The sequence below is a fragment of the Pipra filicauda genome, unplaced genomic scaffold, assembly GCF_003945595.2.
Source record: "Pipra filicauda isolate LSUMZ 115617 unplaced genomic scaffold, ASM394559v2 scaffold325_size820570_pilon, whole genome shotgun sequence".
Classification (NCBI taxonomy): domain Eukaryota; kingdom Metazoa; phylum Chordata; class Aves; order Passeriformes; family Pipridae; genus Pipra; species Pipra filicauda.
In genome coordinates, this window is record NW_024104449.1 from 373784 (window position 1) to 400402 (window position 26619).

Below are 26619 nucleotides of genomic sequence, written 5' to 3' on the forward strand. Positions count from 1 at the left end.
AAGAAATCACCTTAACATTAAACGCTGAAACCATGTAAGTGTTTAATCAGTTTTATTTCAGGATTAGCATTTCCAACCTTTTCCTCGACACTTTTTCCCTCACTGTTAAGAACATGTGAAAAGACTTAGTAGGTAATGCTACAGAAGTACACCTACCTTGGTCTCACTGTTATTTTTACTCCAGTATTATCTACTAACAGATGCCGAAATAAAAATTTCTCTTCAGTCAGCCTTCTTACAGACTCATACATGTAAATACCCTTCTTCCTGCAACAAGCCCTGAAAGATTCTATAAACATTCAGAGGATACAAATTGCTTAGCTTTTAAAGGCTTTAACTCTAACTTCATAGCTTTTCCTAAAATTAAACAAACTCCACATTCCTATCATGGAAATCTATCTTAGCTTAAAAGAGCTACTCTCAGCAGTCTTTGCAAGTCCTTATTCCAATAACTGAAGCCTACTGAAAGGTCACATGCACCAGGACTTAGCCTGACATTTGGCTTTGACCTACCAATGCTAAAATCATGCTTAAGAATGCATCCATTTTTCTCTTGGTTATCTGTCCAAAAGCAAATCTGAAGTTTAACAACGAATCTGTGCTCTTGTGCAACGTGAATACATTCTCAGTTCCTAATAAGTTTCTTCCGCATGTTCAATGCATTTTTAGTCCCCCAAACTCTTTATACCTTGAAAACTCCTGATCTGGTCAGAACACATATGGAAAACTCTTCTGGGAAACTGTTCAGAATTTTTACAGATACACAAATGATTGAAAGTTGAGTTTCTGGTAATATTGCCTTAACCTCACCTTCAACCTTAGCAATGAAATAAACAACTGCCTTTCCAAGGGCTCAGATTATGTCAGCAATTCAGTTTTCCAGGCAAACTATTCTAGCAGATCACACATTGAACTTCAAAGCAAAATGGGTGTTGTAGTTACAATACAATACAATACAGCTGTGGTCTTAAAGGGTAAAGTCATGTTCAAGACACCTGGGAACAGAAAGCATTCAGACACTAATGTATCTCCAGGCCAGCAAAGTTCAGCCCTGGGTCAAACCCCAGTTACCCAGACAGGATTGGTATGAGACAGAATACAAGCACAATACCCAAAGTGGCTTGTGCTCTGAGTTCTAGTTTTGGTCTAAGAAGCGTTTTCAAACAGAAATGTTATGGACACTTTTTATATTTGCTGAGCTGTACCAAATGTGCTCAAAAGTTTACTTTGACTTGATGAATCAAAGAAGTTGCCTCCTCTCCTGCAGAAGTGATGTCAGCCATGTGTTTCAAATTATGCCTGTGCCTCCAATTGTGAAGACCACTGTCTTCAGAGTGAACCTCTGTGCCACCACACAAGCTGGAGAACATGGGGTTATTGCATGCTTGGAACTGGCTGGAGAAATATATTACAGTTATACACAGAGAACAAACACAAGTCAGTAGTACTGCATGGTGATTCTGGTCTTAATCTTCTTCTGCCAACACTGAGCTAAAAATAGTCTAAATTCACTCTGTAGAGATCCTGAATGATAAAGTGCACTTACGCAGCTCTTTCATATAGCCAGTTATGTTTTTCAACAACTGATATCCAGTGGATTTGCAGCCATACACTGAAAAGTTGTATCTCACGCCAGGTTTAAACAGAGCTGCAAGAGAAAATTGCTGTAAGAATATTTCACTTCTGAAGAATGATGCTTTTAAGTTTCACATGACTATTAAATAAATATGTATTAAAAAATTACAAAGTGTAATGGCATAAATACCATCTTTACTTGTAATTCCTACAAAAGCCATGCCATCAGATGTGGTTTAGAAGCAGTAACCTAATCTGGCTCCCAGAGAAAATTTAGTACTAAACAAAGAGGATTCAAAACAAGCTACTCAAATTGCATAAATTGCTCTTTCCATAGGTAAACACAAACTGAAGTTACCAGAAATAATCCCCTTCCTTTCCTCCCACAGCAACCATGTAGATCCTGCCTCCTCCTCAGAAATACAAATATAATTTGAAATAACCAGTCTTATTGGAGCAACAGTATGAAACATATGGAAATAATGCTCAAAAGTGATACTGAAGCACCCTAGCAATGAACTTCAGTCCTGAACTGACTTTAAAAAACAAACAGTCTTAAAAATTACGCTTCACATGTGTTTGATGAAGATATAGGTGTTTGATGCTACAACACATTATGTAAATAATGTGATGTAAATAATTCACCACTTTCTGGGCTTTTTTCAAGTCAGGGCTGTACACTACTTTTAAGATTTTTTCTAAACAAGATGCCAGTGTGAAACTACACAGAAGTAAAGTGGGTAAAGCATCCAGGTCCAGTCTGAGAGATTCTCCTGACTGGATTAAGCACAGAGGTGGATTTGCCCACTTGAGCCCAGCCCTAGCAGCTTGATAACTCCCACAATGTGCTGCAAGAACCATTCCAGGGAAAAGCTCAGGAGTAGGGCAGTGCATCGTTGCACAGACATGGTATTGTCTGCTTGAAAAAAGCAAGCTCTAGATAGCATGAAACAAAACAACATGGACACAGTGTTGTAATTACAGACAGAAAAGCATATTGCCCCCACCCTCCTGGGTCTCACTCCCCCTCAACTTTCCTATGTACACAGCTCCAAGTTGTTTTCCTGAATGGAGACTTTTATACTAAACTCTTCTAAAAAGCAAATATACACCGTTTGAGACAGCAGAGAAAAAAATCCTATATCTTTCATGGGTCCTCTCTTTCCTCTTCTGCTCCTCCTAGTCCCACCACAGCTGAGTTTCATTTCCCTGATCTGCCCACCAGCATCTAGAGACCTGGAATGTGCCCTGTTCCAGGAAATTTCAATTGTTGACAGCAAGCCAACACATGGAGGTCACACTTAAAAAAATCTGCCTCATGTAAAAACAACGGATTAGTCTTCCCCCATCCTGAGCAGCACTGTTTATGTTTGGAATCCAAATAAAACCCCAAACCCTAGATTAAACATTATGCATTAGGCTGAGTTAGGAAATTGTTGGGTATAGCTAGAAGAGGTAATTTCAAAACAGTTAATAAACACAGGATGATAAAAGTTAACTCAAGACTGGTATTTGGATTTGGCAAGACTGTGTAAAAAATTAAAATAAACACAGTACCAAGAAGGATTTCATTTATTTACACAAGTATGCAGCAATGAAACAATCTTTAACCTATAGCATTGGTGCTGCTCTCACTCCACTCGCTCCTCAGGCTTTCCAGAAAGACCAGTAAGAAATTATTTTTGACTTACCAGATTTTATCACTGCATTTGTTGTGTTTGAAGGAAATTTCTGCCAGTCCACATTACAGAGTTCAGACCCAGATGAACGACACCATTTTACTACGTAGCCACAGGTCATGTTGGGGTAAGAATCCCAAGAAACATTAATTCCATTCCCCATTGCCATTGCCTGTCCTGTTATGATATTGTCTGCAACAAAGGTGATGCAAAAATCAATCAGAGGGCAGACACTTGTCTATAGGCCAAGATGAAGAAAGCCTTCCAGACACAGCACAATGGCTTTATAAACGGCAGTCATTTCTAAGAACGAGAGGTGTGCATGAACTGTGAAATCCAACAACTGTGCAACTGTGTTGCACTCAGCTGTGCTTTCTGGAGTGCTCAAAATCAGATGTAGCCTGCAGCAAATCCCTCAGCCAGCCTTAAGTATGGTGACGAGAAATGCAGCAACTCAGGACTGGCTTAAAAACCACTTTTTCAAGGTAAGGATTTACAGCAGATGTCGGATTCAAATATGAATTGACACCAATTTGGCAGGAGCCTCCAGCTATAAATTCCTGCTGTCATTTCATCAAATGGTTTGCTTTGTGTTTCTTTCAGAGTGTCTTCCTGTCACTCGCTCAACCACAGACAACCATTTTTCACCAAGAATCAACAACAATAATCACATCCCTGGCAATCTTTATGGAGGCTTCAGTCTACCAAGGGTAAATTAAACAACCAAACAGACAAAACAAAACAAAAGCAAACAAGCTTTGCCTTTTGTCTATTTTTCTTGTTTCTGATTACCAAAGGTTTAGCTTCCCTTGAAGTGATCAGATCTGGGAACAGCTTCTGATTCCTGCAGCTTCCTTCCATGGCTGTCCCTCAGCCGGGACCCTGCAGAGCTAAGGGATGGTTTCCAAAGGCCACCACAAAAGCAGTGGCCCCATGACAGATCTGCAAAAACAATCTCAGGGTTTTAGTTTTCCTTTTTCAGTGTTCTCATTTACGCTCTCTATTGAGTCTATTATTTCATTTTATTAAAGCTATAAACTATGGAAGGCTGAGGGGCAAGGACAGCTTTTAGGAATCAGTGCTATGAAAACTTTGCTCTCACAGACATGCTGTGAATGTTGAAGAATGTCTATTTTTAAATAATCTTAACATACAGCTAAGCTTGTCCATGGCAAGAAAAAGACATATGATTAAAAAACCAAGTCAACTCCACAAGTGGTTCCATATTTTTTCCAAAAAAACTACTATGTATCCAGGGAAACTACACTTCTATGATGCTGGAAAAGACAATATTTCTAATTAGCTGGCTTTAATTTTCCTATTTACAGAAAAGAGGTTTTACTGACTGTGACCACAAGCTCTGAAAAATGCTCAAATACACGACACTCAATTTCATTTCCTGAGCTGGATGACTAGAAATTCACCATGGGCAGTACTGTTCATTTTGATGCATTTATAGCTGCAAAGTAGACTAGGAGAAATCAACTACTAGACTAGAGTACTACTGTGGTAGGAGAGCCTGGAACAACCAGATTATATGCCCCGACTCTCTTCAGAGCACTTTGCAGAGACAGTGACAAATTAATTAAGGCAGAATATCCTTTGTTTGTGTTTTCAGTTTTCAGACAACCTCAGCAGATCTCCAGCTTCAGAGCCACTGCTCTCTTATGGACATTAAAAGCACTTACAGAGTGTACACAGGAAGCAGACAGAAAAGATGTTTGGGCAAAAATGTCATCCAGTTCAGTGAATGAGTCATCTTTCATGACTCCAGTCAGTGACTCAGATAATTCCTATACCAACTTGGGAGCAAATCTTTAATGAGTACAAGTTGGGTAACACCAAAGGAGACCTCAGATATTTGAGTGAAAGCTATAAATGAATGCAAACCTCTAGCTGCCATCAACTATCCCACAGCACAAACCTATTACAAGACCTCTCCGATTCCCAGGGTTTTGTTCTTTTCCTGCTCAAGGAGAGCTCTACAAGCACTTTCAATCAACTGTCCCATACAATTACTTTTCCCTCCAACAAGTAGACTAAGAACATACTCTAAGGTACTGGTGTTGGTGCCATGTCCAGTTCTGGGCTCCTCAGGAGAAAAAGATGTGGAGGTTCTGGAGCGGGTACAGCGGGGGGCAACGAAGATGATTAAGGAAATGTAGCATCTCTCTTATGAAGGAAAAACTGAGGGAGTTGGGCCTGTTCAGACTCAAGAATAGAAGACTGAGAGGGGACCTCATCAATGTCTATCAATATCTGAAGAGAAGGTGCCAATAGGATGGAGCCAGGCTTTGCCTAGTGGTGCCAAGCAATAGGACAAGAGGCAATGGGTAGAAACTGGAGCACAGGAAGTTCCACCTCAATATGATGAAGACCTTCTTTATTGTGCAGGTGATCGTGCACTTGAACAGGCTGCCCAGAGAGGCTGTGGAGTCTCCCTCCCTCACCAGTGATATTCAAGAACCATCAGGACAGAATCCTGTGCCATGTTCTCTGGGATGACCCTGACTGAGAAGGGAGGTTGGACCCGCTGACCCATTGTGGTCCCTTCCAACCTGACCCATTCTGTGATTCTGTGATTTGTTTCTCGGAGAAGCTCAAGAAACATTACGTACAACAGTTTTCCTTCACATAGAAAAAAAAATTGTTTCTTCATCTCACTCTGAATCTCACCCAAACCCCTTTTCTTCCTGTGAGAGATGGGCCTGTTTTATCAGAAACTCAGTTGCAAGACAGCAGCTGTTATACCTGTTCTCTAGGTGGGCAATGGGCTGCCGGGACCTTCCCGTGCCACGCAGGCGGGACCCCAGGCTGCCAGGACCTTCCCGTGCCACGCGGGCGAGACCCTGGGCTGCCGGGACCTTCCCGCACCGTGCGCACGGTTCAGCCCCTGGGCACGGCCGCGGCAGGAGAAAGAAGAGAGAAGGGGAGCCTTGCCGGTGGGTACTGCACCCCCATGAAAGAGGAGAGGGGAGCTTCGGAGCACACAGAGGTTTGCCATTTCAGGTTTGGGGTGGAAGGGGGGACGGGGGTGGGGGGAAGGATTAGGGTAGGGTGTCAAGCAGGCCGAGGGGGTCCTCTAACTGGCAGGAGGGAGAGTGGGACAATCCCGTATGAAATGTCACAGGTGAGCAGTGCGCCTGAAGATATATGGTAACACAGTGGGTGAAGGATAAGGTCAAGGTGGATAGTGGGTTCTTTTGGAATAATGGGGGTCCTGGCTAGGCTGGGGCCTTGAAAGGCACCCCTGCCTTGGATGGGTACTGGGGCCAGAACAGTTGCTTTGTTTGTTTGTCTGTTTGTTTTTGGTTCACCTGTGGCTATTGCCCAGGTTCGGTATGTTCTGGATATATTTGCTTTGCTCTGTTACATCCTGGAATGGTGGACAGAACAAAGGGTTGTTCCTGGGTATCTCCTTCAGATTGTTTATAGATAGGTGATAGGAAAGTAGGAAATGAAAGACTTGCCCAAATCGTTCTAACAGGAATGTAGCCTGTGTGCCCCTATGTGGTTGCGAGCTATGCTGGCGATGGTACATGCCTTCGGCAGGGTCGCCCATGACAGACAGGTCAAAACCGCAGGGTCAGATACAGTACATCCGTGGGCAGGATGAGCTCATTAGCCTTCTGGCAGTCATCCTAGGGGAAGGACAACTCTAATCCCAAACCCGGGCAGATGGAGTTTGCTTAGCCCTGTAAGGCCATCCATCTAAGAGAAGGTCACTCTAATCAAACCTACATCCTGAGGACCTCGCTGCCACCGTCCAAGCTTGCTTGGCCCTGGCAGATGAACCTTAGGATTAAAGGGTGGGTTCAGTTCTGCACATACTGCATCTCACCTAAAAAATCCATTGCGCAGGCTTGAAGGCTTTACCCACATGCAAAAAGTCCTGTAGCGACGGGCGAGGGTCGAAACGACAGGTGAAAGGTGCACTGGAAGCCGCAGACCCAACCCTGCATGCAGGTGGTTCAGGATATCGGTCATTTGAGACTGACTGGAGATGACAATCTCTTGGGGCAGCACCCTGAACGACCAAGCAGCCTTTTCAAAGACAGCACTGCTTGCTCCACTCGAAGAGGGGCCTAGAAAAGGTGGCCTAAACAAAGCTCATCTCCACCTTCACCCGGTTGGTCAACCGCAGGCCAACGGGCATCTTCTTCCAACACAGTCACACAAAGATCAAAAGACGAAGGCATTCACCTGCCTCCAAAGGTGTACCTAAATTAACTCCAGCATGTTGGAACATCAGAACCATGCTCGATTCTGTGGATAGCAGACATCCTGAGCATCGGTCTGCCCTAATTGCCCATGAACTGGCTCGTCTCAACATCGACATTGCCGCTCTCAGTGAAGTTCGCCTTCATGAAGAAGGCAGCCTCAGAGAACATGGTGCCGGTTACACACTCTTTTGGTCAGGTAAGCCCAGAACAGAAAAACATCTCTCAGGAGTTGGCTTCATGATCAAAAACTCTATTATTCCTAAACTTGAAAATCTGCCGACAGGTCATTCTGACTGCATTATCTCCCTACGCCTTCCACTAAACAACAAGCAACATGTTGTCATCTTTAGTATATATGCCCCAACTCTCCAAGCTGACCCTGCTGAAAAAGATAAATTCTACACTGACCTGCACCGCCTTACCCAAAAGGTGCCTGCAGATTATAAGATCATTATCCTTGGTGATTTCAATGCCAGAGTAGGTAAGAATTTTGAAGCCTGGAAAGGAGTGTTAGGCAAGCATGGTGTTGGAAACTGCAACGATAATGGTCGACTTCTGCTAGAATTCTGTGTGGAGCAACAGCTCACCATCACTAATACTATCTTTCAGCAGAAAGATAGTCTGAAGACAACCTGGATGCACCCCCGATCTAAGCATTGTCACCTCATTGACTATGTCTTGGTGCGACGGAGAGATGTCCGCAATATCCACCACACCCGCGTGATGCCCAGTGCAGAATGCCAAACAGACCATCGGCTCGTGCGCTGTAAACTCAATTTCAATCTCAAATTCAAACCTAAAAGGGGCAGCATCCCAAGGAGAAGACTCTAAGTTAACAATCTCCAATCAGCCACAGTTAGAGACAGGCAAACCTTCAAACTAGGCTCGAAAACCATTCCACAGATTCTGCAGATTCCTCTCCTGAAACAATTTGGCACCATATTAAAAACAGCATCCTGCAATCCTCTGAAGAATCCTTAGGGTTCTCCCTCAAGAAGAACAAGGACTGGTTTGATGAAAACAAGAAATCCAAGATTTGTTGAAAGAGAACTGCCCACCAAGCACACCTTGCACTGCCATCCTGTCACACAAGAAAAATAGCCTTTCGTCTTGCATGCAGCAAGCTCCAACAGAAACTCCGTGACATCCAGAACAAGTGGTGGATCGATCTAGCTGAAAAAACTCAATTATGCGCAGATTCGGGAGATCGCAAAGGATTCCATGAGGCCCTGAAAACAGCATACGGGCCTACATACCAAGTCCAAAGCCCTCTACTCAGCGCTGATGGTCAAATGCTTCTAACAGATAAAACCTCCATTCTGAATCGATGGTCTGAACACTTTCAGACTCTCTTCAGTACCAACCGTGTAGTCCAAGACTCAGCAATTCAGTCCATCACACAACAACTGGTGAAATACGAATTGGATATTGCCCCCACTTTAGGAGAAACCTTCAAGGCCATGCAGCAGGTGAAAATTGGCAAGGCAGCTGGGGTTGCTGGAATTCCACCCGAAGTCTGGAAACATGGGGGCCTTGCACTCCATGCTAAATTTCATGAGTTTGTGGTGGGTTGCTGGAAAATAGGCGAGCTACCATCAGACCTTCAAGATGCAGACATTATCACTTTGTATAAAAAGAAAGGAAATAAATCTGATTGCTCAAATTACCGTGGTATTACTCTGCTCTCCATTGCTGACAAAATCCTGGCAAGAATACTCTTGAACAGACTAACACCCGCTATTGCAGACGGAATTCTTCCTGAAAGTTAGTGCGGTTTCAGAGCCAACAGGAGTACCACAGACATGGTATTTGTCCTCAGACAACTGCAAGAGAAGTGTAGGGAACAGAACAAAGGTCTCTATGTAACCTTTGTTGACCTCACCAAGGCTTTCGATACTGTGAGCAGAAAAGGTCTGTGGCAGATTTTGGAACGTTTAGGTTGTCCCCCCAAGTTCCTTAAAATGATCATCTCACTCCATGAGGATCAACATGGCCAAGTCAGATATGGTAGTGCACTTTCTGAGCCCTTTCTAATAAAGAATGGTGTGAAACAAGGCTGCGTTCTTGCTCCAACCCTTTTCACAACCTTTTTCAGCATGATGCTCCAAAGGGTCATGGCAGACCTCGATGATCAGAATGGTATCTACATTCGATACCGTACTGATGGAAGCCTTTTCAATCTAAGGCGACTGAAGGCCCACACCAAGACCTTAAACCATCTTGTCTGGGAGCTGCTTTATGCTGATGACGTTGCCCTTGTTGCCCACACAGAAGCAGCTCTGCAGTGTTTAACATCCTGCTTTGCAGATGCTGCTGAGCTCTTCGGGCTGGAAGTCAGCTTAAAGAAGATGGAAGTTCTCTATCAACCTGCACCTCAGGAAGCCTTCCATCATCCCCACATCACCATTGGTCAATCAGAGCTCAAATCAGTCCAGCAGTTTAATTACCTAGGTAGCCTCATCTCCTCGGATGGTAAGATTGATGGGGAGATTGACAACAGGTTAGCAAAGGCATATAGTGCTTTTGGAAAACTCCATAAAAGAATATGGCGTAATAAACACTTGAAGAAAAGTACCAAGATCAGTGTTTACAAAGCCATAGTGTTGTCTACTCTCTTATACGGTTCCGAAGCATGGGTCGTCTACCGCCACCACCTGCGTCTCTTAGAACGCTTCCATCCACGCTGTCTCTGCACAATCCTAAACATCCACTGGTCAGATTATGTGACCAACACGTCTGTTCTAGAACAAGTAGCAGTCACAAGCATTGAGGCCATGTTACTGAGAACACAGCTGCGATGGGCAGGGCACGTCTCAAGGATGAAGGACCACCGCCTCCCTAAGATCCTGCTTTATGGTGAACTTGCCACTGGCTGCCGCAAGAGAGGAGCCCTGAAGAAAAGATACAAGGACTCCCTGAAACAACATCTCAGCCTTGGCCACATTGATCATCATAACTGGTCTACTCTGGCCTTCAATTGGGAGGCCTGGAGACACACCATCTACAACGCTGCCGTTTCCTTTGAGAACGCACGCAGGATCACTCTTGAGGAGAAAAGACAATGCAGAAAGAATCGCGTCTTGCTGAATACACTACCTAAGGAGTCTTTCTGCTGTAACTTTTGCAATCAGATATGTCTGTCTCGTATTGGCCTCATAAGCCACCAGCATGCCTGTAACAAACGTGGATAGAGCCTTCCTAAATCTTCGTTCGCGAAGCCTAGCCATGATGATGAGGTGGGCAAGGAGAAGCAGATCCATGCATGTTCCTGGCAAACAAGCAGAGAGAGGCCTTGCTGTGTAAATCTGTCCCCCCTGCAGAGTATCAGCCAGATCTGGAACTAGAGGTTTGGGCTTTGGGAGATTATACTCTTCCTGGCAGCCAGGGAAACACCGACTCTCAACAACCTTGTGCAATATTATCTTCTCCCCAGGTTCAGTGTTATGAGCAGAAAATCATTATCTGGCTCAGCTATTTCCCTTTACAAAAGCCCTCAGCAAGAGCAGCAGTGCTTTAATTGGGAAGCTAAAGCCCTACCTCCTTTTCAAACACTGTCTGCCTAGCACGAGGATGCCAACACTTTACCAACCAGCCCAATTAATATTCTCCTGCAGAGCTCACAAGCATTGAACTGACAATTCTCGCCTCAAAAAGGCACACAACACCCCCAAAACTTTATTCTGATTCTCTTTAGCGTGTAACACTTCTCAGTGTCTCAAAAAGAACACACAGAAATAAACTCAGCTCCCTAAATATCCACACCAATGCTCTGAAGCCTCATTCATTTTGTTCCTGGGAGGTCTCCAGAAAGTGCAAATAGCTGCAAAGAGTGCACACTATCACCCTTCCTTTATGTAGAGAGTACGATTCATTGGTGGATAGAGCCTTCCTAAATCTTCGTTCGCGAAGCCTAGCCATGATGACGATTCATTGGCAAGACACTACACTGAAAGCAAAGAAGCATTTTTTTCCCCTACCCAGTAGATTTGGGTGGGGAAATAAACACAAACAAACAAATCATTATTTTTCAATCAACAAACTCGTTCTGGCTTTGAAGGTGTTTAACTCATGGCTGGGAGCACTCACCACTTGGAAGTTCCATGCTTGTTATCCTTGAAGGAGGAGACGAGCCTGCTTGGTTTTTGGCTACAACACTAATTACACAGTCATTTTTTCCAAGTTTTATCTCTGTGCTGTTTGTGGGTTCAGTGACTACTTTATGCTCCAGTGGTGTCTCTAGCAGGTAGCAGGACACTTCGTGAGACACTATTCTCCCATTGGCTTCAGAAAGGGGTAAGGGCTATGAACAGACAAAGAAAAACCATTAAAACTAAAATGCAATATACAAAAGAAGACACAGGAAAATATGCATTTAATGTTCCTGATCTAGTCTGATGTCTGTATAAGAGTATGAGCCAAAAAAGTTTTGCAAGTAAGAATTAGCACATAAGTTTCCAAGTTTTTACTTTTCAACTGGGATGCATAAAAAGTTTAATTCTTCCTGTGAAATGCTTCTCAATGCAATGTTTAAATTATAAAATTTCAATAATACTTTCATTTGGGGAAAAATATTTGTCTCAATGGATGGTTCCAAAAAAAAAAAGCTAAGAACAGCAGTCTGGTTTACTGACTATACAGTTCACTAATTTATAAATGTGTAAGAAAATATTTTTTTATACAGTTACATTACATAATATTTTAAATAATATACATAATATTTAAAAGTTCAAGTGTCCTATCTACCTTCCAGAAGATTTTTAGACTTTCTCCAGAAGAACTTCTCTCTCTCCAGATGTCTGGTCCTCTTGCAGGAGCTTAGAAAAACGTAAGAGTGGTAGTTTATTTTCCCAAGTTGCACAGTAGGCAATTTACCATCTATTGAAAAGTTAGGTTTTTAGACGACTAATTTTAAAATATATGGCCTCACAAGTCCAACATTCTCTCATCAAAGAGTCAGATAAACTTACGGGCTTCTGATGTTGTGTACTCCTCTACCCGGCTCCAGTCACTCCACCTCCAGAAATGGTCAGCAGCTGAACAGCGCACCCTGAACTGGTATTTGGTATATGGGTGCAATGCATTCAGATGAGCTGTGTAAGCTGAGGATTTCCCACCAGGCATGGAGATATTGTGCTGTTAAAAATTTACAGAAATTGACATGATATATTTTTTTCCTCCTAGATTATGCTGCAAGTCAGCACCTAAAAAGGTGATATTTTTCCCCAAGAATGCTCACAGTGTGAAAGCTGCAGTCAAGCCCTATGAAGAAAATAATGAAAAAGAAAAATATTTCCTATGCAGTCACCCTAAACAAAGGAAAAATTTTCAGAGGTCCACCCAAATAGAGTCATATATAGCACAGAAATTGAAATATGACAGTAGGTAGCACCTTTTGAGTTGTAAAGCATGAAAAGGAGAGGGAACACTGATGAGCCTTCAACAGGAGGAGCTCTGCACACAGTAGCAGGTCGTTGTTTCCCATCTATCCCATCCAGTCCCCTGCTCTCCTATGTGCAGCAAAACTGCTCACATGAGGCAGGCCAGGATTTCACCTCTGGTATTCAGAACCTGCACTTCCCCTGAGCACATGCACATCAGACTGTCAGCAAAGAGGCTTTTTTCCTAAGAGACATGCACAGAAGTACACTAAAGACAGCTTGTTAGAGCAAGATGTTTATCATAGTTTGCTTCCCCCATTTTTCCTTCAGAAGATAGTATCCAAATCTAACCTAGGTGACCTCAGTTCACAGCTCTTACGAGAGGACTAATCTCTCCTATTATTCTTAAAATGATGTGAGTCTAGGGAGCATTTCAGTTGCATGATTACTTAAGGAAATCCTAAGCCTGGGAATATTTTTTACTGAATCTAATTATAACACATGTGCACCACAGCTGCCAAAAACTGGATTCCAAGTGACTTTAAGATGCAACAAATTGTGCACTTCTAAAGCCAAATGACAACTTCAAAAATACTGGAAAAGCCAACAATCTCTCATACGGATGGAAAAGCTTCTGAAAACATCCTCAAAATGCCATGTAAAACTCCATAACAATTTCACAGCTACTTTTGTTTGTTAGGGAGAACTCCTGGAGTTTTTTTATTAAGCAACCAGCGACAACGTAACAAGCTCTAAAAGCTTCTAGGGAGCTCTTTGCTGCATTACAAAATATCTGTAGCTGTGGGCTCTGATACAGGTGCTGGGAATCAAACTTCTGTGGAAGTGTAAGACCTGACTATCTCCCACTGCCCCAGATGATTGCTTTGCTAGCAGAGTTCACAAATGAGTGCGTGCCCCAGGCTTTGAGCTTCGTATTCCAAAAATACCTATGAGTTCCTTTGCAGTACTTTATCTCTGGTATTAGTTAACACATGTCATTACAGAGAAAATATAAAAGTTTAAGGCTTACACACTCATTAAGAGCTTTGAAAGTATTTTAAAAATAGTCTTACAGAGCATGCATTAACTACTACCCTATTATTTTAGAGGCATGTACATAATGATTATCTTCAGTCTTAGCTGTATAATTTCTGTGGCTTGACCTAAGTTATTCAAGGCTGTGCCCAACCACTGTGCCCAACTAGCAACTAAATGCAGAGGGTAATAGAATACTGCTAAAAATCAAACAAGCACTGTAAAAAACAGCCTCTGAGGTTAATGTGCTAAAATTACAAATTCAGACTCGGTGCAGCAAGACCTGACAATTCAGCATGTGCCTACCCAAAATGCTCAGAGATCTGAATGCACAAAGAAATTGGGGGTAAATCTCAAGCCAACTGAACATGCAGCTGTCATTAGGCTTCCCCAGTGACACAGGTCACACCACACTAAGTTAAGCAGTTAAGAAGAGGATATATTCCCACCACCTACAGTCAGTGTCTGATGCTGGTGTCTAAATTAGTATCCTAAGCTCCTCTGACAGTCAGCAGAGTAAATATGCAGCTCCAGTCAGTGACACAGAGCACCACGCTGGGCAGCAGCTGGGAGCCTGAACGGCTGAAAATCTGAACCCAGCCCACAAATACCACCTTCTCTCCTCACTGGGAGATTACCTACTGATACACCCAGTGGGAAAATCCTTCCCTATCCTGTCTCTACACCACCGACATACAAGCAGGTTTAGCAGCTGCCTGTTATGGCCACATGCATGTCAACTGCTGACAGCAAACAAATGAACTATTCTCCGAGGGGAAAGAAAAGAAAAGAGAAATTCAACTGCAGACTACAAGATCTGAAACAACCACCACGGAAGTCTTCAAGGCAGCAGCGCATCCTGGAACAGCTGTGTATTAATAGTTAATGTTAAGTTTGCACCTAGAAGGACAAAGCACAAGGACTGTTACCTAAAGAATTAGCATAAAGCACTATGCACAGTCTCCAAGTACCAAATAACATGGTGTGTAATTTGACTTTGCTCTAAACGGTTTAAAAGAAAACAAAAAACAAACAAAAAAACCCTAAAAAAAAAAAAAAAAAAAAAAAAAAAGAAAGAAAGAAAAAGAAAGAGAAACCAGGCAACAACAGAGATGAACAGGAAGTTTTCTGATTTTAGTAAAGGAACTTCTACTCATTACTACATTAATCATTTAATAAGATTATCAGAATGAAGCTCTTAGCATGAGAAAAGAATTTGAAATGTGATTAGTTCAGTGAAAAAGACTGACATCTGTGCCAAAAAATAATTCCTTAAAAACAACACTTACTAGTTTTTGCTCAGAGTGACCACTGCTAATTTCAATTTGACACAGAAGCCTGATCTCAGCAAAGCTGCCATTTATAAACCAACGCAGATGAATGCTTGTAGAGTTGTTTTCAGAAACAGTCAACTTCTCTGGGGTTTTTGGATGAACTAAAAAAATAAAGAAAATACCTTCAGTTCTAAGTCAAAAAACCATATTCATTTCAGTTCAGAAAAATCTGATTTTAAAAGATCAAAGAGAATCAGAAGGATAAGTGATCCAATCAGCAACTGGGAAAACTGGTGCTGAAAGGCACCTGCGAGCAGTCTCATTCCTGACACTGTTCTCAGCTATCAAACATCGAAATAGATTTACTTAAGACTGAGTGTACCAGACATGAGATAAAAACTTGGAGACACAGATAAATATTTTCCCCCTTACTGACCTTATCAAAAAAGTACTCTGAGAATTCTAATCTTAAGACAGTTGATCTGGGACCTGGATTAAAAAAAAATGCACCATCTTCATGTTTAAATTCAGTTTTTTGGGGGATGGCAGAATACTGTAACCAATAGGAACGTCTGAAATCTCAGCTGTGGTTGAGGAGACAGAAGGAAAAGGGTGAGGAAGACAGTGCTAAAAAGGTGGTCATCTCCCTTTCCTTGTTTAAACTGAAAGTCTAATGAAAGAAGTTATTTCTTTCTCCAAACTATGACAGCAGATGATCATGGCTATTACCAACAGCGTGTGATAGTCCCGATATTACCTTTTATCTGTTTGTGCTACTTTTTTCATGCTCCAAACCCCGATGCTGCAAAACTGTATGGTATTTTGCTCTATAAACAGAGACTGAAATACAAGGTCATCCACATTTCATAGAGTTACACCTAAATTTAAATTACTGATGTGTAATAAAATATGAAGCAATACATAAACTTGCCCAGAGAAGCTGTGAAGGCCCCATCCCTGGAAGTGTTCAAGGCCAGGTTGGATGGGGCTCTGGGCAACCTAATCTAATAGGTGGGATATGGCAGGAAGTGGGGTGTGAGGAGTGTGTGTGGTGTGCTGGAACTAAATGATTTTTAAGGTCCCTTCCAACCCCAGCCATTCTATGATTCCCAATAAACAGCAGCTAGCTAATTATTAGGTCACCAGTAGCATTTATATCAACACTAGCAGTGTGTACAATCTGGTAGCATTTCTATTGAAAACTGTCATCTCCCTGTACACATCACTGCCTCAAAACATGTCCTGAGTTATTTTCAAGTTCAAATTATTAAATACAGCAAAAAGCTGGTGACAATAAAGCAAAATAATGAAAAGTATACCATGTCAGAGTTCTTCAAACACCAAACAAACAAATGGTTAGCATGTAGTAAACACATCTTTTTGCCTTTTTAAGTCATTACTATTACCTCTTTGAGTTATATCAACCAAAAGAGATGACTCTGCTTGCCCAATAGGATTGGAGACACCTAATATGAAATCATAGGTTTTTTGATCAGGCAGTACTGGAAAGCCACAGACATGCTGTCTGTTCATTTCATTGACTTCGCATGAAACATTTTTACCAGATGTCCTAAAAAGTAAAAAAGGAGAGGGAAAAGGTTAATTTTTGAATAAGTTAATTTCTAGCAACAGTTAGAACTCTAGACTGAAAACACGGTACAGAATGATGGGCTCAGTTCACACAGCTTACAGAATGATTTGATTGCAGAGACATATCTAACACCGCAACGCAGGTTAAAGTGGGAACAGTCATGACTTGCCCTGTTCTCACGTGAAACTCTCCTCTTCTACTAGCATAACATTTCCATTCACTCACTTCTCAAAAGCCTTGAAAACAGGTAGGTCCTGTAAAACCACCTCACAAGTTACGACTAAGATTCTGACTTGAAGTATCTTTGTTCAGATCAGCATACATTTACATTTAAAGAATTCTTTTAATTGCTTTCTGAACTAGTAAGATGCTACACATATTGTCCTTCTAAAAGCCCTGTCAAATCTGAACTAAAGTTTGTTACCTGGAATACATCCGTTATTCCCAGTTATTTTTTAATCAACAGCAGGATTGTGTCTGGTAACAGCCAACACAAGTGGTACATCTCTGGGGGTAAAATCTAGAGTGTGTATCTGTATATATGTATGTATATTTGCTTCAATTACAATCTCTGTAAGCCTCTCATTCAGTAGCACAAATTTAATTAACTTCTTCCTTCAGGCATTTTTATTGTGTTCTAGCTTAGCTCTGAGCTCTCTCCACATCATACTCTCTATTTCAATAGTTCAGTGTGGGCTGAGAACAAGAATGAGAATATTTACCCTGAAATGCATCACATCAATCTCACAGCTTTGGGCTGAACATAACAAGACTGGACAACATCCTTGTTTATAAGCTGAATATCAGCAGCGAGTGACTGGAGCTCCTTTCCTTTGAATACCTGCTCTCTTTTGTCCACCTTTTTGCACCCTACCCAATGACTTCTTTAGTATTAGCACCCTGGGTGATATCTATGGCAGTAACTCAATCCTCATGGGCTCCGACTTGCTTCAAAGCCACCACAAGACTCCATTTCTCATCAGTTTGTGTGACTCAGGCCTCTCCTGGCTCTTTTCCCTGACTGCTCCTTTGGCATTACATGGGAGCCTCCTCGCCATGTGAATTTTGTTAACTCCTCACTAACTTCTAATCACAACTACCAAGGAATCCCAACTGCAAGTGCTATTCCAACCAATGATTCCTCACTTTTAAGGCTTTACATGGCCTACTCCGTTAGACAATGTGGTGGGACATCACTCAACTACTTTCCATGGATGACATCAGTGCTTTCTTCCCTTTCAACATTATACAGTTAATACGTATACTTTGCCTGCTCGACACTATCTAATCCTTAATGCTGAGAGGAGAATGGCTGTAGGCTCATTGCTGTTTTTCCTAGTGGCATATGAAATGCACCATGACCTGTTTTATAATTCTTTCTCAGTGGGTTTCTTGCCATCTTGCCTAGCAGAAGTTCAGTAAACGTCTGACAGACAATCTGACCCAGGTTTCATATTAAAAAAAAATAAATTAAAAATTAGTGATTGACTTATTATCTACCTATATTTTCATATTGGTCTTATCTGTATGTTGGCAGCAGCCTCATACTCTATGCCCTTTGTTTACTTGTGAGTTCATAATGGCATAAACCTCTGGGAAAAGTCATCCTTAATTTCCACTGGAATTTTGCAGGGCTAGACAAGGGTTTTCCAAGTTTAGTTACAACTTCCAGAAACTCCTGGAAAGCATTTTAGGCTCTAAACAATGAAAACTATCGCATTTAAATAGGCATGGAGCAGTAAGTCACAGGCAGCAATGGAAGTATTCCAGTTGTACCCTTTTACTCCTTTTAGTGCTGATTAATTTTACCTTTCAAATAAACTGTACTTTGTTCTTCGTTTTCCATACAGTCCACTGGGTCTGCCTGGTTTCCAGGTGCATTTTATTATCTGGAAATTGGGTGTTTCACAGCTCAGGTTTTGGGGAATATCAGGAGCATCTGTAGCATGAAAGGAAACCAGAAGAGTTAGCTGATGTTCTGCCATTCTAGTGTGACATTTGGGTCGCTGGCTTCCTGAAAACATCACCATTTGGTTTTTCTGGGTCTGGATTGCGTGCTTCACAAATACATGGCAACAGTTACACTCCAACCATACAAATATGCCTTTAAAAAGTCACAATAAAACAGATGGATAATTATTATCAGCCCCATCTGACTAACACTTGACGCGAGGATTCTAAGTGGGTGGGTAACCTGGTAAATCACATGCAAACATGTTCACAAGCTCCAGGCTCTGACCTGGAAGTGTTTCACTGAAACTCTGCCAAGACCTTTCTGAAATTCTTAGCATCAGTTTAGCCGCTGAGCAATGCAGGAAAGCTGTCGGCTGTGCGTCACATTTTCTAACATGCCAGCCCCAACACTGTTTTGAATTCTCCAGACAAGTCACGTCAAGGAGATGGTCCCTTTGGCAGGAATTCCACACTGAATCTGAAAGTTAAAGCAAGGCCTGAATGGCTCATCCCCTTTCCCATGGCTTTGGAAGTGCCAATCTTTTTCTTTTAAATCTTGTTTTTTGCTGACCTATTAGGGCAGTGTTGAGTGCCTTCCTGGAAAAGATGGGCAGTGTTCCCAACAGAGAGGGCAACCATGCTAACTTGAGAGTAAGTAGAGCACTTGTTTCAGGTCTCATACACTTGAGATGTATGAGACTGGAAAGGTGTGCCAAAGGTAGCACAATAATATCCACATAGCTGCCCTAGAGAAGGGGCACTAACACAAGAGGCAACAGTGGCAGGTTTAGTTCCGATTATGAGCAGCGGGCCAAAAAGGAACACAGACCTAGGCTTAACCAAGGCATTATGTTTCCTTCCTCTACCTTTTCTTCCCCAAATGTCTCTCATCAGCAAGAGGACCATCACAAGTCCTCTCCCTGTAGACACCACTAGAAGAAATACTGACAAGAAACAAGACTTGGAATCCCATCTCTTTAAAAACCACTGCATAGGAGAAACCTATGGGATTGTCAGGGCATTCTTTCTTGAATCACTGACTTAATTACCTGGATGATTCTCCCACAAAAGTAAATACAGTGCAATTAATGTAAAAATGACATATCACTGAGAAAACATCAAAGGCTGAATTCTGTTTTGCATTTGCTACCACAAACTTAATAGACAAAGTCAATGAGAGCACAGCTTGGAGATGGGAGCACACTTTCAAAATGAGTCCAGTTTCTCCTATCCCTTTCCTCAACCCCAAGGATTCTAAGTTTCAAGGCAGGCATTTGTAATGGGGAATGGGATTATAATGAACAGCTATCGGAAGATTATAACTCTCAAAATCCATGTGGGGAAAACACACAAAGCTCTAAAATGACCAATTATGAGAAAAAAACCACGAGGTACTTTCAGTCATTTGTTTTAACAGGTATGTGTTTCTGGAACAGATTTCTGATCCTGGCAGAGAAGATGCACAGTGATTCAGTACCTTTAAAGAAAATACTGAAAGGGTGTTTTAGAAGGGTGTCCAGGAAAAAGGAATTGTCGGCTGGTTTCCTCTGCTGTAATTAGCTCCCAAGGAGCTTCTGCCCTGGATGAGCATGTTTTGTTGCAAGTCTAACTGTTTTATTGTCTTCATTTGACTGATTGCTAAACAAATGTTTGCATTTACAATTCTTTCTCTTACTCTCACCTTGCCATGGACTAAACCAGAACAGATGTAAACCTAGAGTGATATAGACCGGGGATGAATATTCATATGGCAATAAACTACTGAGTATTCCAGATCATGAAAAAGAGATCAACGAAAGAAGAACTGGGCCAGGTTCTAAAAGAAGAGGGCTTATATGGGTACCTTCTCATCCTCCCAAACTTGGTGTCTTCTCCATGAGCTGGGGTTTCCGCAGTAAAACAACTACAATCCCAGTTCATGCTCAAAACCAAAGGTGGGAGAGGAGGGGGAGGAAAGCCACAGTAGTATTTGTTTCCTAGCAGAACTCTAAGAGTCTTAAAATGATTTTGATTTTCCCGAGGTTAGTAAACATAATGATACCTACATCCTACAAACAGGACAGTTCCCTCCATCATTCCATTGTTGAGTCTGCACACAACGTTTGTTCCACTGGAATCCGAGGCACTGGCATTTAGTACTCTGATTGCATGGCTCCGACTGCTCAGCTGTATCATTGGGTAGGGCTTTGATCCATAACTCATATTTGTTATGTTCTGACCTTCTTCATGGATACAACAAAATGTCACATCTGAACCTACTGCCACCACAGTATCCAGAGGAAACACTCCATTCTCACTGGGATCGGTATCTTTTCCTAGTAGAGAAAGAAGAAAACAAACAAACAAAAATCCCACATGAACAATTTGCTATAAATATGGTGCTGATCAGCTAAAATGTGACTGAGGAGCACTCCAATGCATACAAATAAATGTTTACTAGGTTTCATTAACTAGTGATTGCATTACTTCTCCAATCAAAACATCCTCAAAGCCAGCAGCCCATTAATGCCTAATGCTTTTTCTCTGATTTTGGCTCACTTCTTACAAAGAAATCAAAGTCCCTGCGGTGGCAAGGGAACAAACATACCAAGGATCACTTTTACTGGGCTCCAGTCGCTCCACTCCTTGAGGCCAACAAACTGTGTTACATTAATATAACAGCGAATCTTCACATAGTGCGATGTGCACTCCAAAGGCATATCTGATGTCCAGTTCCAAGAAAGAATGATGTCTTCGTGAGTCAGTTTTGAGTGGTAAGTAACCTGCAGAGTTTTCACACGCAAAAAAATAACAAAGATAGAGCTTATAAACACCTGCTCATAATGACTTATAATCTCCCAGGTGTCAACAGAATGGCAAATTAAATGAATTAAAGCATAATATCCTGAGAGATTATTGGAGTGTCCCACCTAACTTTCAGTTGCACAGTGAATTTAGCCTAACTTACTAAAGAGCCCACCAGCCAGGTAGAGTGTCTGTAAGAAATACCAGAGGGCAGACATTTGAGAGAGAGCAGGAAGCTCACCAAGCATTTAAATAGGTATATACTTCATCCCAGTATCCTGGGCCACTCCCAGACAGTGAAATGTTCCAAATTTTCTAAAATGTCCCAGGCTGCACATTTTGTCTTTTCTCCATTACTGAAATGCTTAGAACAGAGCTACAAATTGGCTTGGAAGAACTGTGGTTACAAAAAAAAGAAAAAAGCAAGCTGAGCATTCAGAGACCAAGACTTGACATACTGTTGGAGAAGTAGAGACAATGGTGTAAAATATCTGCCAAATTTACAAGCAAGTTCTAATTAAAAAATCCCTGTACTAGATTAAAAAAAATAAAATGGTGTGACTCAGTACTGACAGTATAGTAGCCAGTCTTCTCATAACTTTGAAACTTAAAAAGAAATTACATACTAGAAGCATGACTAGAAGGTTCTACAAAGCTCTACAATCTTCATCATTCTCAGCTTTCTTCAAATGACCTCAGAATATTACCAAGGGCAAAAATTGCATATGTATTTTTCATAAGGGAAGAAAAGGACTTACTTGTGTGACTTTTTCCATTGTTTCTTTTCGGAGTATCTGAATCTGCCAAACAGCATCCAGTCCATCTGGGAAGACCGATCCATTATCACTCCACTTCAGATTTAATGTGGAAGTTGAAAAATCAGGCGTTAAACTAAGAATGCGTGGAGCAACAGGAATAAACACTTGAAAAAGAGAGGGAGAAAAAAACCCATACTCAAGTCATTAGTCAGCAACACCAGCCCTACAGGTGTTCAACAGCCACATCTCTCTGCTCTGAACTGGCTAGTAGCCATATAAACATGTAACTCAATCTCTGTAATTAGAATGAGATAGGCTCTGTCATTACTTGAGCATGAAAGTTCTCAGGAAAGCACAGGTGCTGATGAATCACTAGGTAGCATTTTCTTTGGATATCTCAGCATGCAGATATGCGAGTAACTGGTCATGAATATGACTCTTCATAATGCATATTAAGGAAGAAAGGTATCCTGTCTTTTACAACCTTCATTCAATACTGCAGAGGCAAAGGAAACATGGTGACAGTCTTTGAAGCATGCATAAGAACACTTCTAGGGAAGATGATGGAAAACCATCCCCAAAAGAAGTAAGTTTTGGATACCAGTAAGGAAGTGGGGATTTGCAACAGAAATGATAGCAGGGAGAAAGGAGAGCAGAAGCAGAGGACGGAAGAAGCTCACATGAGGGCCTGAAGAAGATCATGGGGAAAGTGATGTTAAGCTAGAAGAAATACTAAAGGGATGACATCATAATGTGGACAGGACAGGGAGATTAAACAGAAGACCTCTTCTACAAATGGGCAGTGATGAAGCAAGAGACTGAGAAGCAGGGAAGAATTATGGTAACACAAGGGTTATGGCAGTTCATTTGGCCTGCTGCAAGACAAAACATATTTTTAAAATGTGTGATACATCCAATTCAGTCCTGAATACGGATCTGAGAGCTGCAAAGTGTTCAGCACAGTTCAACACTGCCTACGATAACCTGTGATGAACCTGAGAGACTCATCCTGCCTGGAGTCAGCAACATCCTGGAGAACCCAGTGTGTTGCCCAAATATTTGTGAGTTGCATTTTGTTAAAGTTCTTGAGCTGCTCTCAACTGTAAACAGAAGCATGGATAAGGAATATTACTGACATTAGAATCTGACTACACTAAAGGACTAAGGAATCAAACCAAAATTGAAGCCTAGAGCAAGCATGGAAGATGGTGGCAGTGCCATCTTCAGTTTACAACTTCCTCCTTTGTATGGAAAGAAGTGGGAAAAAGTCTGACTTATTTATGACTCCAACATGAAGCAGTCTATCTCCCAAGAATAAACGTATTTTCTCAGTTTCATATACAGCTGAACAGAACGGGTAAGTTGGGCATATATTAGGACAATATGATCCTGTCAGGAGTGACATATGATATAATTTCCCTTGAAGTATTCTGAAATTGCAGGAGTAAGCTACTTCATTCTGTAGCATCCAAAACAGAAGGGACACTAGGAAGTTTATTCTGCCTTTCCCAAGCCAAGTCTGACCAAAAGCACTTTAAAACCCATGCAGGTACCTCAGTATGTAGATTAGGAATTTGTTTACAAATCCTTCCTAACTCATAACTAAGATAAAAAAGGGCAAAGAGTTGGGGATGTAACAGTGTTGTATTTTGCTTTCCTTGTCACATTCTGCCCTTGATTTCTCTACTATGAGCTATGGGTAAGAGGAGTTTTCTTTCCTCTGAAGGATTAGAGAAAAAAACCCTATGATGCACGGTAACTTCATATGGACTCAGCATATCAACATTTTACCTACAGGAATACCGTCAAAGAAAACTGCAAGCATATACACATCTGGAGAATTGTTAAACACAGTATAAAGGCTTTGTATACACACATAAAACCTGATACTTACAGATATCTTTCTTGTGAATTTTAAATTCTTTGGTAGCCAAAGCAGTTCCAGAGATGCTGTTTGTAGTTATTGTCACTGTGCTGGAGCTGTGTGGGACTGGAATCTCAACCCTTTTCTCCTTAGTTTTAAAACACACCGGAGTGGGGAGGTCACTGAAAAGACAGAGAGGATTAAGCAGTTATTTCAGCTGATAGGCAGCTAAGGCAAGTTAAGTCCTATTCTTGGACACTAATAAAACACAAATTCCCTCTAATAAACAGAGAGCTCCATATCAAGTTTGTGAAGGAGTGAGACTTGCATGGGCTTTGGTTAGTATCAGATTAACAGGAATTTCCTCATCTTTCAAGTCACCTTCATTGTAGCCATAGGCTGTGCACTAGCTGCATAATGCAACTACCAGTTGTTAAGAGAACAGTTCAAAGTGAAAACCCGATCTTTTATTGAAAATCACAGAATTGTTAAGTTTGGAAAAGACCTTTAAGATTATTCAACACAAATGCAACTGTCAACCTAGCACCAGCACCACTAAACCATGTCCACTAAGCTATATCCACAGGTTTTTTGAACACTTCTAGGGCTCGTGACTTCCCTTACTTCCCTGGATAGTCTGTTCCAATGTTTTACAAACCTTTCTGTGAAAAAAATTTCCTAATATCTAATCTAAATCTCCTCTGGCACAACTTGAGGCCAGCAAAAGATACATTTTTGAAACCTACAGTCATCATGAATCAATATTTAAAAATAAGCAAAATAAAATAAAAATATTAAAAAATATTATAAACAAAGAACCCCCCCAAAAAACCAACAAAAGCCCAAACCTAACAGTATCTCCCCCACCATTTATGTTTCCTGACTTCCTCTCCCTTCATTTCTTCTCAAAGTAATGGCATATGGGAGCAGATTTACCACCTGTGTCTGCATCTTAGAACAAATTTTTTAGCTCCCTTCTGCTGCTCAGCTCATGAGGAAAGAGCAGAGGGCAGGGGAGAGGACTGCTAAGATCTCAGGTGAAAATACAACTTGTGCTTAATGTTTGTGCAGTGCTCAGCACGATGTGATCTGGCTTTTGTCTTGGGGATGCAGATATATAGAGGAAACAATAATATGGATGGGTCAAGTCCCTTTGCTCATTATCACTGATATGCAACTAGAAAGGCAGAAAGTTTGGAAAAATCCAGACCTTCCTCTTGGGGCAATGATGGGAGGAAGGAAAGCAGAGAGAACAATGCCAGACTTCCTGCTGAGGGACTGTTACTCACTCATGAACTGGAACGGGACCCCAGAGCTCCCACCAGCTGGAGTCAAGAGCTTGGGCTGAACTCTTTAAGATTCACGCAAGACTCTGGGCTAGCGAAGGCCAGCTGAGACTTGAGTGCTCAGAAAGACTATTCCTCTTCTGTACTGAGATATTATTAGAGGATGTTTGGGCAACCGAAAAACAAAACCTCTTTCCCTCAGGGATGTTTGCACTAAGCTCAGCTCTCATCCTCTTTGCTTCAGGGCCCCCAGCCTGTTCCGCTTTGCTAAGGAGAAACAGCAGCAGCTACATGATTGTTCCTGTTTAGAGGGCAGTACCTCCTGAACTCTCCACTCCTGAACTCTGGCCACAATGTCACATATATGGATTATTTTTTTAAAAATAGAAATGATAGCTGGCAATGCAGCAGGAATAATGAGAGGCAGAGAATCAAGCATGTAGGTGGACTAAGTGCAGCCAAGCCCCGGGACCCCAAGGAAAAGTCTGGGCTGCCTGAAGAATTTACAGGAAAAAAGACTGTATAAATATCTGGACTAGGGGCAGGATCAAGATGCAGAATGGATTTGAACTCATCCCTAGCACATAAGTATTTGGCAGACCCGCTGCATGGGGATTTGAACATGTAGTTCTCATTAGTGAAAAAAACACAGAAGATTTAAGGTGTTTTTTAACTTTTCTCAAAATTCTCCACTCTCATTCACTTCACAAAAGCCATTTTAATTATGAAATAATTTGCACATTTCCTCTAATGCAATGCTCTTCAGACAGTTTAAAATTTATAAAGATTGTAAGGCAGCCACCAAGAGATTTTTCTTGTTTTTCCGCAGGTGAATCTCAACACTTATGTCATATATTCTACCGCTTTGGCCCATAACATCAGGATTTGCTGCTTCCAACTCTCATTTCCTTTTGGACTGAACCTGTTTTGAAGATATCCCTCGTGAAAACTCTAAGCAAGGGATAGGCAGACACACAGAGAAGTCTGAGTAAATAAGAGCATCTTCCAGTCCTTTGAAAAGAGCAGCAGATTTTGGCAGGCAAATTGTTAGCGTGGAATAACTTTGCCAGAAACCCTGCCATTGCCTGAGTTAACAGGGCCTGGAGGGAGCACCACCCAAGGAAAAGTGATGGGGAGATGCTGGGAAAAAACAGCATCACAAATTCCATGGGCAGTGACTAAGGAAAAACTGTACTTTCATCACAATTTGCTATTTTTC

At 41.7% G+C, this 26619-nt stretch overlaps 1 protein-coding gene across 3 annotated transcripts in view; it reads right to left on the minus strand.

Moving 5' to 3' along the window:
• Nucleotides 1-26619, minus strand: part of LIFR (LIF receptor subunit alpha) — a 54974-nt gene that overhangs the window by 4801 nt on the left and 23554 nt on the right. For all 3 annotated transcript variants that reach the window (XM_027714588.2, XM_039383777.1, XM_027714585.2), the window contains 12 exons: nucleotides 24145-24296; nucleotides 22251-22414; nucleotides 21296-21470; nucleotides 20754-21023; nucleotides 18565-18694; nucleotides 16571-16734; nucleotides 15180-15325; nucleotides 12445-12610; nucleotides 12221-12291; nucleotides 11564-11777; nucleotides 3267-3446; nucleotides 1547-1648 (listed from right to left, as the gene is read on the minus strand). In XM_027714588.2, the coding sequence (XP_027570389.1) occupies nucleotides 1547-1648; nucleotides 3267-3446; nucleotides 11564-11777; nucleotides 12221-12291; nucleotides 12445-12610; nucleotides 15180-15325; nucleotides 16571-16734; nucleotides 18565-18694; nucleotides 20754-21023; nucleotides 21296-21470; nucleotides 22251-22414; nucleotides 24145-24296 (1934 nt within the window). The remainder of the gene's footprint in view (nucleotides 1-1546; nucleotides 1649-3266; nucleotides 3447-11563; nucleotides 11778-12220; nucleotides 12292-12444; nucleotides 12611-15179; nucleotides 15326-16570; nucleotides 16735-18564; nucleotides 18695-20753; nucleotides 21024-21295; nucleotides 21471-22250; nucleotides 22415-24144; nucleotides 24297-26619) is intronic.